The sequence below is a fragment of the Rhinolophus sinicus genome, chromosome 16, assembly GCF_057876585.1.
Source record: "Rhinolophus sinicus isolate RSI-liver-muscle chromosome 16, RSI-T2T, whole genome shotgun sequence".
In the NCBI taxonomy this organism is placed as follows: domain Eukaryota; kingdom Metazoa; phylum Chordata; class Mammalia; order Chiroptera; family Rhinolophidae; genus Rhinolophus; species Rhinolophus sinicus.
The window spans coordinates 83,601,818-83,617,964 of record NC_142516.1 but is presented as its reverse complement, the minus strand read 5'-3'; the positions used below and the strand labels follow the sequence as shown (position 1 = coordinate 83,617,964).

Below are 16,147 nucleotides of genomic sequence, written 5' to 3'. Positions count from 1 at the left end.
GAAGGAGCATCAGTTTTATTGATCATTAGTGCTTAGGGAATGGGGCCTCAGGCCCCAGGCCCCTGCCCAGTCACTGCTGGTGGAGGATGTCTGCAGGGACCATAGCCACAGTGGAAGGCCAGTGGAGGAGCTGGATGTCCAGTCTTCTGGGTCAGGAAGTATAGAGGCCATGGGTCCCCCAGGGGGTATGTTGGCTAAGGGGGGCTTCTCCTCGTTCCTCTGGAAACATCCTGAGACTGAGGCTTGCCCTGGCCCCTTGCTGCCCAGCCTCGGGCCTCCCACGTGTCCGTGTTGACCATGACCCTTCTTGGGGATCTCCAGTTCTGCCTTCTGGGTCTTGCTGTCCCTGCTCTAGGAGGAGCAGCCGAGGATGGAGTAGTTCCCAGGCCGGCCCAAGTGGCCTCCAGTCCAGTCCTAGGCTCTGGCAGTTTCAGGAAGTGCCACGCAGGGAGGTGGGCGAGGGTGAGGCAGCTGCTGAAGTCCTTGTGGCTCTGGCTATGCACAATCTGGGCATCTGTAAAGGAGAGGAGAGGCATGAGGACCACCTAGACCAGGGGGCCCTGGTCCTGTCCGTGACCCTGCCTCAGTGGTGTGTCCAGTGACCAGTCCATGATCACTGAGGCCGCTCCAAATCTGGAAGGGCTCAATTCTGATCTGGGTGAGCCTGTTTCCCCTCCTGGGTCACTGCCAGGATTTAAAGGCCCTGTCCTGGAACGTTCTGATGGGAAACCTGGAGAGCAGGGGCTGATGCGTGGGGAGGGTCAGGATTGTGTTTGGGGCATACAGTAGGTGATTAATAAATGGTCTGGTACTCATGCCAGGAATAAGGGAGCAAGCTGGCATTCAGAGGGTTCTGGGGGGGTTCCCACTGTGCTGTGGGCACCCTGTTCATGGTGCCCACCTTTCCTCTGGGGCCAGTCTAAGGAGTGAGCACTGGGCTCCAGGTCGCATGGACGTGTGGTGTGCAGCCCTGGCTCGGGTCCCAGACACAGGACACTCATGCCCCAGGCCTTGGTCATCAAGCTCAGCAGAATGTTGAACTATGCTGACCTTCTGCATCTGCCCTCGTGACACTCGCAGGTGCCTGTGTCCGAGCGCCCAGACTCTGCACAGTCGTGCTGCTGTGCTGAGCATGTTACAAGGTCACCGGCCTCCCTTGGCCCCGGCTCCTTTAGTGGGACAACCTTGGCCGGTGCTTGGCTTCTGAGCAAGGACAGGGGCTGAGTGTGGTGGGGGTGTATGTGTCCAGGGGTGCCCACCCTAGGAGGCCCAGTCATGGGGCTCCTGGTGAGAGGCCCCGAGCCCCCAGGTCTGCTCCTGGGTCAGCGGCCAGGGGCGCACAGGCCGGCCCTCCCAACTCACCGGAGCCCTACTGCCGGGACGCCACGTCCACCACGGGCTTCTGGACGCCGAAGGCCGTGATGAAGATGTTGACCACCACAATGATGAAGACCAGGCCCGTGGCCAGGTTGTTGAGGAAGTCCAGCTTGGCGTGCTTGGCTGGGTTGTTGAGGTCATACCTGACTGTGGGCGAGAGCGCGGCTGCATCCCAGGCTGCCTGCATCGGGCCCAGCACTGCGGCCGAGCGGTGCTGCAGGACCCACTCGTCTCCCAGAGAAACATGCCTACTTTAACACACGACCCACCATGGGTCTGGCCCAGGAAGCTGGCTGGCTAGAAGCCCAGAAGGGGCCTGGTGCCTATGGTCATAGAATAGGGGAGTGGGGGGCACCACCCCAAGGCCCACCCTGCGATACTCACACATACCCAGCACCCTATCTTTATGCCTAGGAGGCCAAGTAACCACCTGAGGCCACAGAGCCAGGAGGAGGGGCAGCCCTGGAGCCCTGGTATACCTGGCCCTGACCCTCACCTCGGAGCGCAGGGTTGCTGGGGGGACAGGACCACCCTCTAGTCCTGTAGACCACCATTAGGACTAGAGGGCACATGGCAGGCACCCAATAAATGTCAGATCTAGTATGTTTATAACATTTTCCTGCATCCTCAGCTTGGGTGAGTGGAAGGACAGAGCCATGGGGGTCTCTCTGGGGGCCACATCCTGGACTTCATGGCCAGGTGAGGGCCAGCAACCTCCACGCTCAGAGGGTGTCAGGTGGTGAGCATCCCATCCCTGGAAGTATGTAAGGAGAACCAGCTGCCCACGGGGTGGGGCTGCCCCAAGGCCGTCTCACCGCCTGGCCCTGCCCAGGCACCTACCCAGGAAGATGAGCAGCACGCCCACACCGATCTGCAGCACAAGGGAGATGGAGATGAGGACCACCAGGGGGACGAAGAAGCCAAAGCCGGGGCCCTGTTCGATGACAGCCTTCAGCTGGGAGGCATTGGCCATCAGCAGCGCGATGTCCAGCATGCTCTCTGCTGCGCTCTTCTTGTTGGCATAATGGTTCACGTTGATGGGCCGGCTCCTGCCCCAGCGGCGCGGCTGTGGGGAGGGGCAGTCATGAGTCTCCCACCCGCAGGGAGCAGGCAGGGGTGCAGGCCTGGGCCTACCGCAGGCCCCACCCAGGTCTCCTCCAGGACTGGCGGGGAAGTGGGGGCTGACTGCTTGCAGGTGTGGGCTCAGGTGAGGGCTCAAGAGGGAAGGGCATATTAACAGAACAAGAGGCCCAGAGAAGGCTATTCAGCCGTCCTGCACCCTCCCTAGGGATCAAGTCCTGGAAGAGAAAGGAAACACAAACACAACTGCAGCACACACTCTGGTTTCAGACTGGAAACTGCTCCCAGTGCCTGCCTACCATGGCGCGGTGTCTGGCAGCCTTCCCCAGATGCCCTTTCCTTCAGGGCCGTGCCTCCCCTCCCCCACAATCTGGGGGGGTGGCTGGCGCCAGGGCGGAAATGACGTGTGTGCAGGACAGGAGCTGGGTCCTGGATCCCTGCACACTTACCCAGCTGTGAAATAAGACTTCCCTGGACCAGTGACCTTGCCCAGGCCACCTCCCAGATGCAGAGGGCACACAGGTGCTCCAGGGTGCCTCGGCTTGCTATGCTGAAGTCGCGCTTAGCTTCTTCCTTAATTTTTATTAAAACAATTTTAAACCACTTTATTGAAGTATGATTGACACAAAACACTGTACATATGTAATGTAAACAACTTGAAGAGTTTGGAGACAAGCGTTCATGTGTGATATTACCCCCTCCAGGCCATCACATATCCATCCCCTCCAAACGTCTCCTCCTGCCCCCTTTATTCACCAGGATTTGTGATGAGAAGACTTGACTGAGGCCACCCTTACAGTGCCAGGCACCGTGGAGCTCCTGCACTTACTCTGCCTTCCTGTTCCTGTTGATAAAACAGGAGTAGAGTTCGGACCCCTCCTCCCTCATCTCTGCCTGAGAACCCCCCCAGCCTCAGAGCAGGTTCCCTGCCACTCCTGGGTCCCCTCCACGCAGTGACTTTGGTCAGCCCACATCAAGGTGACCTTCAATGGGCCCTGGCCAGGCCCCTCCGCAGCCCCCAAGGACAAGTCTGAGCCCCTGGGCCCTGGCCCATTGTCCACTGGGGCCTGAGCCGCCAGGCTGGGCCTGAGGCCTCCCAGGGGACTGGTCAGCAGGCAGGCCTCCTGGGGCCCAGGATATCCTGTTTCTAGACTCATGAAAGATGCAGGGCTGGGAGGCGGGCGCCAGAGGGGCCACATAGCACCAGGAAAAGCGACATGGTGTTCAGTCCGCCTCCACTTTCTGCAGCTGGAAATTTTACCGGGAAAATATACAGACTGACACAGAAAGGCGGGCCTTGCTTTTACGGTGTGACTTTAGGTTTAAATTTAGTCCAGAATAACAAGCCCAGGAGGAAGGGAGGCTGGGTATGCTGAACACAGGTAAGTGTGCTACCTGCCGCACCTTTCCTCAGTAAGTGGCTGTGAAGCAGCAAATCCTCCTGGTTTAAAATGCTAAACCCAAGTGCATACAGGAAGGCCTCCTCCACAGACCCAGGCCCCAGCCCTGCTCTCTGGGGTGATCCATGCAGTCAAGCCCCCGGTCTCCCCTATAACTCTCCATGTGGGCTTTCTCTTTGCCTCTTCATGCCAGGTCTGCAGTTGTACCACAGTTGGGTGGACTATCCCCAGGCCCCTGCACCCCAGGGCATGGCTGCTCCTCCCCAGGGTTTGGAGCAGACTGCCCACTGCCTGCGGGCCTGTGTCCCCCACAGCATAAAGATGTCCCCTAGCTCCACACCCTGTCACATGTGTGCTCCTCTGGGGGTGCAATGTGGGAGGTGCTGGCCTGAGCTGGTGGTGTGCTCCTATGTTTCATAAACCGAAAGTTCAAAGTGCTGTTACTTGAAGCTACCCCAATGCTCATCCCAGTCTCCAACCCCAGAGAAAAAGCCAGGTGCAGATCTTACAGGGGCTCCCCGCTTCTGGGCTGCATCTGTATACACATGAGCGTATACACACATCTACACACCCCTACATACACACATACATGTACATACCATAAACAAACATATACATACACCATGCATAAGCAACATATATATACACATGTGAACACACATATACACATACACATACATAAACATACACATGGGCCTGCATACACATGTAACTAGATGTGCACACACACAATACACATTATACATACACATATATGCACAACACATACACAAGTACACATGCATTAACACACACACACACACACACACACACACACACACACACACACGGGTACATGCCCAGGCTACGTGTGGTGGCCTCTGAGCAGAAGGAAGAATTCCTTTTTCTTCTGAGCTCTCCTGAACCATTTCAATATTTTATGCCATTCAGCCACAGACACATTCAAACACAGAATGACGCTGTCAGTGGCAGCACTCCAACCACAGGGAGCCTGTGCCCCTGCTGTCCTCTGTCCTGGGCGTCCTTATTCACCTTTCACCTGGGTGCCCTCTTCCAGGGAGGCCCTCTGATCTCATATCCACTTACTGTAGGTAAACTGAAGCCCCTTGTTCAAAGCCAATAGCAAGTGAGGGCTGCACTGGGATTTGAACCCAGGTCCCGGAGCTCAGAAGCCTTGGTGGCTGACACTATGGTCCCATGGAGGGGGCTGGGGCCCAGGGCCAGCCCGTGAGGGCAGAGCACTCAGAGGCTTCCTGCCCAGGCCCAGCTGCATGACCTCAGCACAGCCAGCCCTCTCTGGGCCTCAGTCTCCCGTGGGTATAACAGGGCCACAGAGCAGGCACTGTGGACCTTCTGGGGGTCTGGCCACTGCTTCAGAGCCCTGGCCATGCACCTCTCCTGGTACAGGGCGCTTCCTGCCCATGCGGCCGTCTGCTTCCTGTTCAACCTGTACAGTTACAGTGGGCTGGGGGTGGAGGGGCGTCAAACCCTGGCTCACCATAGCCTGGCTGTGTGGCCTTGACAATGTGCTCCCCCTCTGCCGGCCTTGGTCTCCCCCTCTGTAATCCCCAGGCTGCACTCTGGGAAGCTCTGCCATCCACTGAGTTCTCCCACTAACCAGGAGAGAAAGTGTGATTCTCCCATTCTACAGAGCTGGAGACTGAGGCTTGGGGGCTGCCAGAGCCACCGTGAGGGAGGGGCAGATCAGCATTCAAACTGAGCCTGTTTGCCCCAAAGTTTAGGGCTGCCCAGGATATGGTGTGACTTCTCGTCCAACTTAGGAAGGGGCCCAGGGCTGATACACTTCCCCCATGCCTGTCCTCATCGCCCCAGGCCTCCTGGGGGGGTGTGGGGGGCCCTTAACTCTGAGGGGAACTCTGGGCCCTGGAGATGACCACTGTACAGGTGAGCCTCAAGGAGGCCACTGTCTTGGAAGCCACCTCCTGCAGGTCTGGAGCTCCGTGGGTCTGGACCCGCCACCTGCTCACTCAGCTGCCAGGGGCCACCCTGGGTGGGACTCTCCCACCAAGACCTCTGCCATGATCTGGGCAGTGCAGGGAACCCTGGTTAACATGTGCCCAGGGCCAACAGGACTTCCCAAACTCTCAACTGTGGTCCCAGGAGCTGGGTGACCTTCCCTAAGCCAGGAGGAGCCTTGTGGGGAGATAGCTGACTCTCTGCAGGGCCACCCACCTTCTGTGGACAGAAGGTTTTGTGGCAGCTCTTCACAGGCAGCTCACAGGGGCCCAGGCCACTGAACCCAGGTCACACTGCTGGGCATGCTCAGCTCAGGGGGAAGGGAGTTAGAACTGGACTTGAACCCAGGTTTGAGACACCCTGGGCACCCAGTTCTGGTCACAGCATAAAGGATGCTCTGGCCCACCCCAGGCTTGGATGGAAGATGGGGGGCTGCCTGAGGCACCAGCTGGGCCCAGTTGTCTGGCCTACCCCCAGCCTCCTAACCCCTGCCTCCCTGGGAGACCAGAACAGGCCAGGGCTGAGGCCCACTGACACCCTGCACCACCTGAGGGGAATGTTTACTGACTCCCTCCAATCCTGCCTGACCCCCACTCTGCCACTGACCCCAAATCCTGAGTACAGTATGGAACAAGGAGCCCACATGGGAACTCCCTGCCTGTTCTTCCACACCCCATGACCACATCTTCAGAGTAAAAGACCAAGGACACTAACAAATCTATGTGGTTCATTGACCAGGCTGTTAGGAGCTGAGTGGGGCTGCCACCGGCCCTACCCTCTCTCATCCCTATACTCCGCCACACCACGGACATAAGGGTGCCTGCCCTCTGCTTCGGTTTCCTCACACCTATAAACCAGGCAGTCAGGCGCTCAGAGGCCTGGGGACCGGTCAGAGCACAACCAGCTGGGGCAGGAGGGATGGTCCTCACCGCCTAGTCCCCAGGGCTTTGAAAGACTGCCTCCCAAACAAACTGTGCAAGCTAATTAATGAACTCCATCAAACCACTCTGCAACTAGGAAGAAAACGGACAAGCCTGGGAAATAGGGCTGTCCGTGTAAGACGAGCGGCACTGGTGGGTCCTGGGTGTCCATCTCCAGCTGTTGGCCCACTGCAGTCCCTCCTGTGCAGGAACCCAACCTTGGGCTCAGTCAGCACCAGAGGAAGTGTGGGCTCTGGCGTCCTCCCCTCTGGGGTGAGATCTGAGAACCAAGTTGGCTCTGGCAGGGCCTGGGTGTCCCTTGTCTGACCCACCAGTGCGTGAGCTGCCATTGTGCCCACCACACAGGCTGTGTGAAGGCACCCGCCTGGGCCACATCAGCCCACACTGTCCCCGAACTGTTGCCACCCGGCCAGCCAAGATGTCTCCAGTTCCACGCAGGAAGTTTGGTTGGGGGGTGGGGGGAGAAGGGGGGAGAAGAGTTTCCTGTGGCAGTGGCGCCATGGGCTGGGCACACCCACTTCCTGCAGGGTCAGCACTGGTTGTCAGTGACCCTGTGTCCACATCAGAGTCACCTTTTAGAACTTGGCCGGGACCCTGTCAGCCTCGGGATCTGTCAGGAAAGCAGAAATGAAAGAACAAAGTTTCCCCAGTAGCTGAGGTTGTGCATGGCCCAGATGTGGCCCCAGGAGCCTTGCCCCACCCTGTCCTACCAACTCCCTGTTCTGTCGTCAGCTTGCCAGGACCCGCACCTGCTGTAGAGTGCAGTATCGCTGCCAAGCCAAGCCACTCTGGGCATGACACAGCCGTGGGCCACTTTTACAATAAATGGGATGTTTACCATTCCTCCTGCTGGCAGCCAAAAGCAAGTTGACTTAACAAAAACATCAGATCACTCCTGCGGGGCCATGGGCTGACGGGCCTACCTGAGGGCCGTGGGGGCTTAGGCACACAGGGGGGTGCATCTGTGGAGCTCCCCACTGCCTTGGCCCAGCGGTGCTTGTCTGCTCACGGGTTACACACGAACTCCTTCCTAGGCCCAGCCACCCCGGGAGGTGAGCCATTCCGCACCATCACAGAAGAGGAAACTGAGGCCGCAGCAAGTCTGCACTTGCCCAAGGTCACACGGCGAGGCCAGGCCTCCCAGTTTGTCCTCCCACAGGCAGGGGCATGCTGGGGACACAGTAGTCCCCTAGCCCACCCACACTGCCATCTAGGGTTCCCAATCTAGTGGGGATGTGTCTTCAGACCCCTGGGTTTATCCCTCCTTTAGGCAAGACTTTCTTCCTGCTCTCACACAGGTACCTGAGGCTCAGATTCAGGCAGGGCCGCTGGAAGGGCCAGCTGCAGAAGTGCCAGGAGAGGCGCAGGGGGAAGTCCACAAGTGCCGCCTGGGGAAGGTACCTGCCTGGGCGTCACCCCCGGTCTCATGTGGCAGGCGGAGATGTCAATGACATGGTGTGCCTCGCTGGCTGCGGCACTCCACACATAGCTCATTTAGTCCTCAGGTCGACCTCTGAGAGATGCACTGCTACCTCCCATTTCACATATGAGAAACTGAGGCACAGAGGGATGTGCCCAAGAACACAATGAAGCAAGTCCTGAGGGAGGGACAGGGAGGGTGGAGTCTGAGGCACCGTGTTGGGTAGACCTGGGCCCAGGTGGGGTGAGCAGAGTGGCCTTGAGGCTGGCCACCCATCCCAAGGTCTCCCTGCCTGTGACTGAGGACAGCCAGGCAAATGCATTCACTCTCACAGTCGCTCCCGGTAAGGCTGGCCTCGCATCACTGAACCTCCTCTCTAACTAGCGCCAATGTGCTCCGTGGCCAGCCTACGGGCCCCTTCCTGTTCCCTCTGCCTGGGATGCCCCCCACACTGTGGGGGAATATACCCACACCCCACGTATCTTCCAGGGCCCAGCACCAATGTCACATTCCTACCACCACCTCCCTTAGCACTTTGGCCGGGGGGGGGGGGGGGGGGCTTCTCTGTCTGCTCTGCTTATGGGGCGTAGTGCCAACACCCTTCCTTCCCTCACTCTGGTCCCAGAGACAGTGCAGTGCTCCAGAGGTGAGGCAAGCAAGGCAGGCGTGGAGTAAAGGGCCCAGCCAAGGCTGGGAGGTGACCAGGAACCCCCCCCTTTTAAACCGACTTCCAACCCATCTGTCGTTTGTTACCTGCCATGCTCTCCCCACTTCTCTGTCTGCTCTGCTTATGGGGCAGGCAGGGGTCATCTGTTCTTCCTTTTCATACCATGGACAGAAGGCCCAGTGAGGTGAAGCAGCCTCAAGCACACGCTGCCCACTGCTCCAAAGTGCTCACATGCCAGGGCAGGGCCAAGTGTGGGCTCCTCTCAGTCTTCAGTTTCCTCATCTCTAACCCGTGGACAAACATCCTGTGCCACCCCAGGGCTGTCAGGATTTACTGAAGGGCCAGCAAGGTGGCTGGGTCCTCAGAAACACTTGACGCGGAGAAGGATGGGGAGGACTCCCCTGTGGAGCCATCCAGGCCTTCTGGGGCTTCACTCGCCCCACTTGGTCCTCCCCCTTCCCTACCCCAACACAGGCTGCCACCAGGGCATTCTCCACACCTGGGTATTGTCAGCTGTCTGCCCCAGCCAGGTTCACACCGAGAGGCTGCTGGCCCTGCCCCCATCCCCAGAGGGTCAGAAACAGAAAGAATGTCCAAAGTCAACCAATCCCGGAGTGCTGTGCCCAGGACTGCTTCACAAACAAGCGCTGGGGAAGTGCTGGGCCAGAAGTGGCACGGACCACCGCTTGGGCCTTGCCGACCAAAGGGCAGGAGGGCACCAGACTTAATGTGGGGGTGGGACAATTGCCAGGGCCTGCCCCGTGCCCACCGCCCTGCCCTCCCAGGTCGGCAGAGCAGACTGCACAGGCTGCCAGAGGGCTTGGGGGTGGAGAGAGGAGCGGGGCCACAGCGGCCCCAAGTTCCCCATCAGGGCATGCACCAGATTGTGCGGTCGCCGCGGACACCGTGGGTGACGTAGCTGTCTGCCTGCTGCTGGCCTAGGGCCCAGAGGCTGGGATCCTCCCCGCCCACCCCGCGCGCGCAGCGAGCGGGAGGAGAAGAGGCAGCAGTAAGTTAGAGTGTGGTGCAGGAGGGGGAAGGCCGGGTCGCTGAGAGGCGTGGGCAGCCTGCCAGCCCTCCCTGCGCCCCTGTTCACCTGCCGGGATAGCGGGAGCCCAGGGACCACCGCTCGGGCCCCCGACGGCGCGGGTGAGGCGCTGGGCGGCGACCCCAGCCAACCCACAGTACGGACCCAGCGCGCAGCTGGCCGGCGCCGATAGGTACCCTGGCTCCGCGAGCGCGGAGTCCAGAGAGGGTGGGCGCCAGCCAATGTCGCACAGCGGTGCGGGGGAAGGGAGCTTACTGAGGAGTCCGGGGAGCCGGGGGAGCCCGGACTCAGGTCGCCGTTGAGCTCGTAGTTCTCGGGACCCGAATCCATGATGCGGCCGCCGGGGCCGCCTCACTCCGGGCCTGAAGGCCTCCCGCGTCTCCGCCGTGGGTCCCAAGCTGCAAGCCCGCCCCGGGACCGCCCCGGCCCGCCCCGCCGCGCGCATTCGTCCCGGGCTCCGCCCCCAGCCGGGGCGGTCCCGGGCCCCGGAGGGCCGGCTCGCGGGACATCAACGACCCCTCCCTCTCCGGGTGAGGACCCCGCGCTGCGTCCTGGCTACCCAGGCCCCGGCCTTGCGTGGTCGTGGGCTAGGCACGTCCCCCACCCAATGCGCGCCCGTCGTGGACACTTTGAATTCATAAAATGAAGCCAAGAACCTGGCCACTTCGCCAACTGCCCGGCGCGCCCTGAAGGAAGGCTAATGGGCACTACTGCAGCGGATGTTGGGTTTCGGGGGCCCATCCCGCACACAGTAACTGCGTCAACGAGTCTGTTTGTGCCCCCTGACACTGGGCCTCCAGCCTCTGAGGCTCGGCTTTCCAGCCTGGGAAATGCGGGCGCGAAGGCCTCCCGCGCTCTAGGGAAGGGGGGGGGCCGGGGGGGGGCGGGCAGAGAGCGAATTACTGCGGGTCGGGCCCTGCGGTGCCAGGCGGGAGGCAGGGCCCGGTTGCCCGGGTGGCACCCTGTGCTCTTTTCAGCGGGTCGGGGCTCCTGCAGCCCCTGGCTCAGTTGGCCCTTGTTTCCCAGGACTTGTGCCTGGCCCAGCGTGTGGGGTGGAAGGGGCCGGGACGTTATTAGGGCTGGTACTCTAAGGCTGGCAGCCACCGTGTTCTCCTGTCCTGACCAGGCCCAGGGCACAGCTGCTTTTGAGTCCTCCCCAGTTGGACCTTCGATTTATGCCTTCTTCCACGGTGTCTGCTGATGTCTCCATTGAAGCCCCCCTTCCCCCAGTGTGCGGTAAGCAGAGCCCCGGGGGTGGGGTGGGGGGACGGCGGCCCTTTGATCCTCCCAGCTGCCCAGGGGAGGCGCCATAGTCCCTCTCAGGGCCTGGTTGGGCCAGGCTGCCAGACTCTATGACCCTGAACCACTGCCAGTATCTGTGTGGGCTCAGGCAGGTGGCTTGACCTCTTTGTGCATCAGCTTCCCCATATGTGAGAGGGGAATGTGCTGCTCTTAGCACAAGGCCAGGCCGGCATGATCTTTTCCCCTCCCCATAAACTGAAGATCAGAGAGGGTAAGCAGCAGTGCCAAGGTCAGGAAGCAGCAAGTTAGGGCCCCTGAGCACCAGCCCAGCTGCTGCTGGAGGCACATCCTTCACCCTCTAGTCATGGAGCACCTGCTACTATGCCAGGCCCTGTTCTAGACACTGGGGCTGCAACAAGGCAGCCAGAGCGGGGCTTATGGGAGGTGGCGTGGGCACCCCTGCATGGGCCTAGGTGCATTGCTTCTCTTACAGCTCTGGGAAGCAGGCATTCACCCTCACCTGACAGGGGTAGAAACTGAGGCACAGCTGGGGAGAGGCCAAAGAGGCATAGCTCAGAACTCCTGGGGAGGTAGTGTGGCTATTTAAGTGATGGACGCTTCCCGCTGCGGTCTGCCCAGCCAGCAGGTGGGCACCTGTGGACGCTGGAACCCAGTGTTGGCCTTGCCCGTGAATGCCCTCTACACTCTAGGCTGGGACCTCCTCGTCTCCCCTTACCCTGTGCCTCACTCACCCCTGCTATGGAGAAGGGGGCAGGGTGTTTTGTAAGTGAAACTGAAGGCCTGGAAAATGCAAGTCAGCCTGGGGATTTACCGGGAAAGGGATCTTCCACTAAACCCTGGTCGTGCCTCCCCCTGACCCACAGGCACAGTCGTGTCACCCATGGTGGGGCTGAACCCCAGCTGGGCCCCTGCCTCTGTATGGCTGATTTTCCCATCTGCTTATGGAGGCTTTTGGATCTGATCCCTCAGTGCTATGCCCATCTGGGGGACCTGGGGTTCAGAGAGTGTGGGGAGCTTGGCCTGACTACAGCCTTGAAGTCCCCCAGCCCACAGCTCAGACTGCTAGACCTTAGTTGTGTGCGGGAGTGGGCAGGGCCACCAACGCCCTCAGCACTTTCCCGTGGGGCGTTGATTCTGCCCACGCACACCCGTCCCATGCTGTTGGCACACTTCACAGCTAAGGAAACTGAGGCTCAGAGAGGTGGTCACTTCCTTGGTCCTGCCTCAGCAGCTGCCATGAGCAGGGGCACGGCGGTTCCTGGGGGTCTGGGCATAGCAGCCCCTTGTAACAGTGGTTACTGTTAATTCTCACATAACCCACACCTGACCATGAGCAGCTGGAAATCCAGATTTTCAGATGTTGGCACCATTCATGCAAATGCACTTGCTGCTCTCCCAGCCATATGGGACTAATTTCCACCCCGGGGACAGACTGCCTCCTGGAGGGGCCAGACAGAGGGTGACCAGGAGAGAGAGCCCTGAGGGTGGAGAGTGGAGGCCCCAGGTGGGGGGAGTGGGGAAGGGGGCTGGGGGAGGAGAGGGACTGTGGACCTCTGTGTCCTTGCCTCTCTGGCGCTGACGGTCTCAGTGGGAAAGCTCCGGGCGCCTGGTCTCCCATCCTGAGGACATCTGTCCTGTGGGCCTCAGAATAGCTCTGAGTTGAGGTTCATTATTCCGTCTAGAAGGAGGAAGCCAGGAAAGGTCGTGGTGGAACAACTGGGCATTTAGATCTGGGTATGTCACCCTACTCTGTACTGACTGGGGGGCTGGCAGGCACTCCACCTTCCTGGGGTCAGCTCTGGGCAGGGTCTTATCCTCCAGGCCTGTCAACCCTGACATGTGTCCTCGAGGGACTTCCTGTCTGCTGTGTCATCCTCATTTGCCTAAGAAGTGTCTGTTTCCCAGACTGTTCGCAGGACAAGCTGAAAGGAGCAGTGTCCCATGTCTACCTCGTTTCAAATTCTCCTGGAGAGACCTGCATGAGTGCCCAAGGCTGGTTTCCAGTTCCCAGACCCTGAACTGAGCAAGAGCTCGTGGGGAAGTGACCACTGGGGAATGTCCCAGGAGGGAGGTGGGCTGGGGAGGGATGGGGCCAGTCAGCTGTGCTCCAGCAGAGACACGGCGACATGGTGGAGGGGACATGAGTGCAACCAGCACACACATGCAGACACACACACACACAGCATTGTGTTGAGTTCACCTGCCACTTCTGAGCCATGTGACTGGGGACGTGCTTCTTGTCTATAAAATGGGGGTGCCATGAAGATAAAGTGACCTAGCCTATGTGAGGGTGATGGAGGCCTTGACCCAGCCCCCTCCTCATGCCGCCACCTTGAGCAGGCGGCTTGATCCCACCAGGACCCAGAATTGTAGCATCACTCCTGGTCAGGAGGGACAAGGGCCCCACTGGACCTCCAACCCTCTCTGTGGCCCCAGGAGCCGGGCATAAGCATTACCACGAGGAGAATACAGATGTGGCACCTCAGGCCTGGGCGGATTTCAGACTGACCACATTTGTAAACAGGAGCCTTTGAAAGTAGTCGGGTGCCTGTCCCTCTCCATCTCTGAGAGGCGGGCTTGGAGCGAGGATGAGACCAAAGCTGGAAGGTGGTGAGGCCTGCCCCTGGGGCCTCAGGCCAAGTGATGCCCAGTCCTGGCCCAGGAGGCCGGCTCTGCAGCTGCACTATGCCTCTCCTGGGCTCAGGCAGACCTTAACACGCTGCCAGCCAGGGAGGGTACCAACATGGGACAATGGGCACTCCCGCCGGGCACCCACCCTGGGGGGCCGTTACATGGCAGTGGGGTGGGCCCAGGGCTCTGCACTTCTGTCAGGTACTTTCAGCGACCACAGCTCCCACCAGGTGGGTGCACAGAGCAGGGGGTGGGAGAGGGTTTCCATCCCATTTCCAGAAGGACCGAGGAAAGAGGCTAGGCATGCAAGGATGAACTGTGCCATCACCTCCACTTTAAAGACAGGAGGAGAGGCACTGCCAACATCATGCAGGCACGCCCAGGTCGAGCATGGAAATGGGCTAGATAGTGTGAGGTGGGCACCCATGCAGGTGTGTGCACCCCCTCACTTGACATCCCAAGGCCACACGGCAAGGCACAGCTGCCCCCCGAAGGCCCTGAACCCTGGAATCAAAGTGGGTGCCCCCCATGAGGGAATCGCGGAATTATGCCCATTGCATTCTGGCATGTCACACAGCAATCAGCAGAGTGGGTGAGACAGCCAGCTGATAAGAGGGACCCCCTGGTACTGTGGAGAGACAGTGAGGAGCCCTGATTCATCTGTCTGTCCTGCTTGTTTGTGCATCCATGTCTCCCTGGGGCAGGTGGAGCTGATCCCACTTGTCGTCTGTGGGCATCTGCCCAGGAAAGCCCTTATCCCCACCAGCCAGGGCAAAGGTGGCAGGGACAGTGGTCACCCTCATTATTGGTTCTCCCCTTCTTCCTCAGTCACAGACTCCTACTATTAGCTTAGCAAATGGCTTCCCAAAATAGGAGATGCATTTGCCAAACTTTCCTGCAGCTGGGTGTGCCTGTGTGGCTACATCCTCACGATGGAAGGGGGTGTGCCAGTCTTCATTATTTCCTCCTTTCTGCTGGCTGGAATATGGATGTAATGGCCAGAGCTCCAGCAGCTATATTGGACCAGGAGGAGAACTTGAGTATGGGAGTCTCACACAGCAGAGCCCAAGGCAGAGGAGCCTGTTGCCCCAGTGCTTGGAGCACTGAGCCCAGGCCCTCCCTGGGTTGCCCACCTCAAAACTTCTTAGTGTGAGTAAGAAAAAAAAAATCTATTTTGAGGATGCTGTAATTTTTTTTCCTGATCTCCATCCTATTTTTTATATGTGTTATATTTCTCATTAATAAATAGGTTTTCTTTAAACACAGAAAATACAACAGATTGAAACACTTCCTCCTCCCCCTCAATCCTATTTGGAAAAGGTAAATCAGATTATGTCACTGGCCAGTTTAAATTCCTCTAAAGTCTTCTCTGGAAAATCCTTGCTTCTGGAGGCTACATCTTCTGCTCCTTTTGCCCTTCTGTTTGTTCCATGGACTCTTCCCCACGGCCTTTGCATCCCCCACCTGGAGAGCCTGCCCCCAGGCTTCTATGTGGCAGGCTGCTTCTTGTCAGCTGATCACAGACCACTGTCTGCAGGGGCCCCTGGCCCCACTAACCCCTGCCCTGGGTCAGTGTCTGGAAGCACTTGTTTGTGTGCATGTTGACTGTCCCCCCCCCCCCCCCAGACATAAAGCCCCAGGCACTGCTGATTCTCAGCCCACGCTCTCTGGCTGCCCGGGTCATGCCCTGGGCATGTCTGCTTTATCCAGCCTCCAGGTGTCCCTCGCTCAGCCAGCTGGGCCCAGCCTCTACTCCACAAACCACTAATGACAGGGCTGCCGGCTCTGTGTTCTTGACCTTGACTGAGGCCATGAAACCACGGGGTTACAGGTGAGAATGGGAAAGAGGACGGACTTCTGGAGCCAGGGTGGGCAAGTGGCCTGTGGTTTGGCCAAGAGCCGTCACTGGCAGGTCAGGTCTAGTCTGGGTAGCCCCTTCCTCTCTGAAGGTCGGCTGCTGGCTGTGGCCTGTCCAGGGAGCTGGCTGGCTGGGTTGAGGGCCCAACCCTGGGTGGTGAGGAGGCCCTGTGGGCAGGCCATGGCTCCTTAGTAAACTGGATCTCAGAGCTTCGCACTTGGCCAGGTGCTCAGCAAACAGTTGCTAAGGCACTGGTGGGGCCTGTGCACACCCAGCCCTCAGAGCCCCCTGCCTGCCTCCCCTGCTCAGGACCAGAACCTCCTTATTCTCCTCCTCCAGGAAGCCCCCAGATTCCCCTGAGGGCATCTTCTCTGTACCCCCAGGTCTCTCCCTGCCCCTTCCTTGGACACCACCTCCCTCTGAGGTTCACTGAGGCTCAGGGGCTATCTGCTTTAGTACTCACAGCTCCCAGAATGCTTTCCACC

General features: G+C 59.4%; 1 protein-coding gene and 1 long non-coding RNA gene across 2 annotated transcripts; one reads left to right on the top strand and one right to left on the bottom strand.

The window, feature by feature from the left end:
• On the bottom strand, window positions 1–10,307 carry NINJ1 (ninjurin 1). Its single transcript, XM_019713844.3, has 4 exons — window positions 10,166–10,307; window positions 2,218–2,443; window positions 1,363–1,524; window positions 1–514 (listed from the first exon to the last, which is right to left on the bottom strand). Exons 1-3 carry the CDS (start codon window positions 10,238–10,240, stop codon window positions 1,370–1,372), a joined length of 456 nt encoding a protein of 151 aa, XP_019569403.1. The 5' UTR covers window positions 10,241–10,307; the 3' UTR covers window positions 1–514; window positions 1,363–1,369.
• A 10-nt stretch (window positions 10,308–10,317) lies between these two features.
• On the top strand, window positions 10,318–14,982 carry LOC109435775 (uncharacterized). The gene is made up of 3 exons (XR_002136017.3): window positions 10,318–10,440; window positions 11,037–11,146; window positions 13,079–14,982. It is a non-coding gene; the product is annotated as an uncharacterized LOC109435775 (long non-coding RNA).
• Window positions 14,983–16,147: the final 1,165 nt, after the last annotated feature.

Coding starts and splice junctions, on each gene's coding strand:
- NINJ1 (XM_019713844.3), bottom strand. CDS start 10,240: ATGGATTCGGGTCCCGAGAACTACGAGCTCAACGGCGACCTGAGTCCG. Junction 2,444..10,165: donor CCGGCTCCCCGGACTCCTCA/GTAAGCTCCCTT, acceptor CCCTCCCCACAG/CCGCGCCGCTGGGGCAGGAG. Junction 1,525..2,217: donor CGTGCTGCTCATCTTCCTGG/GTAGGTGCCTGG, acceptor TCTCGCCCACAG/TCAGGTATGACCTCAACAAC.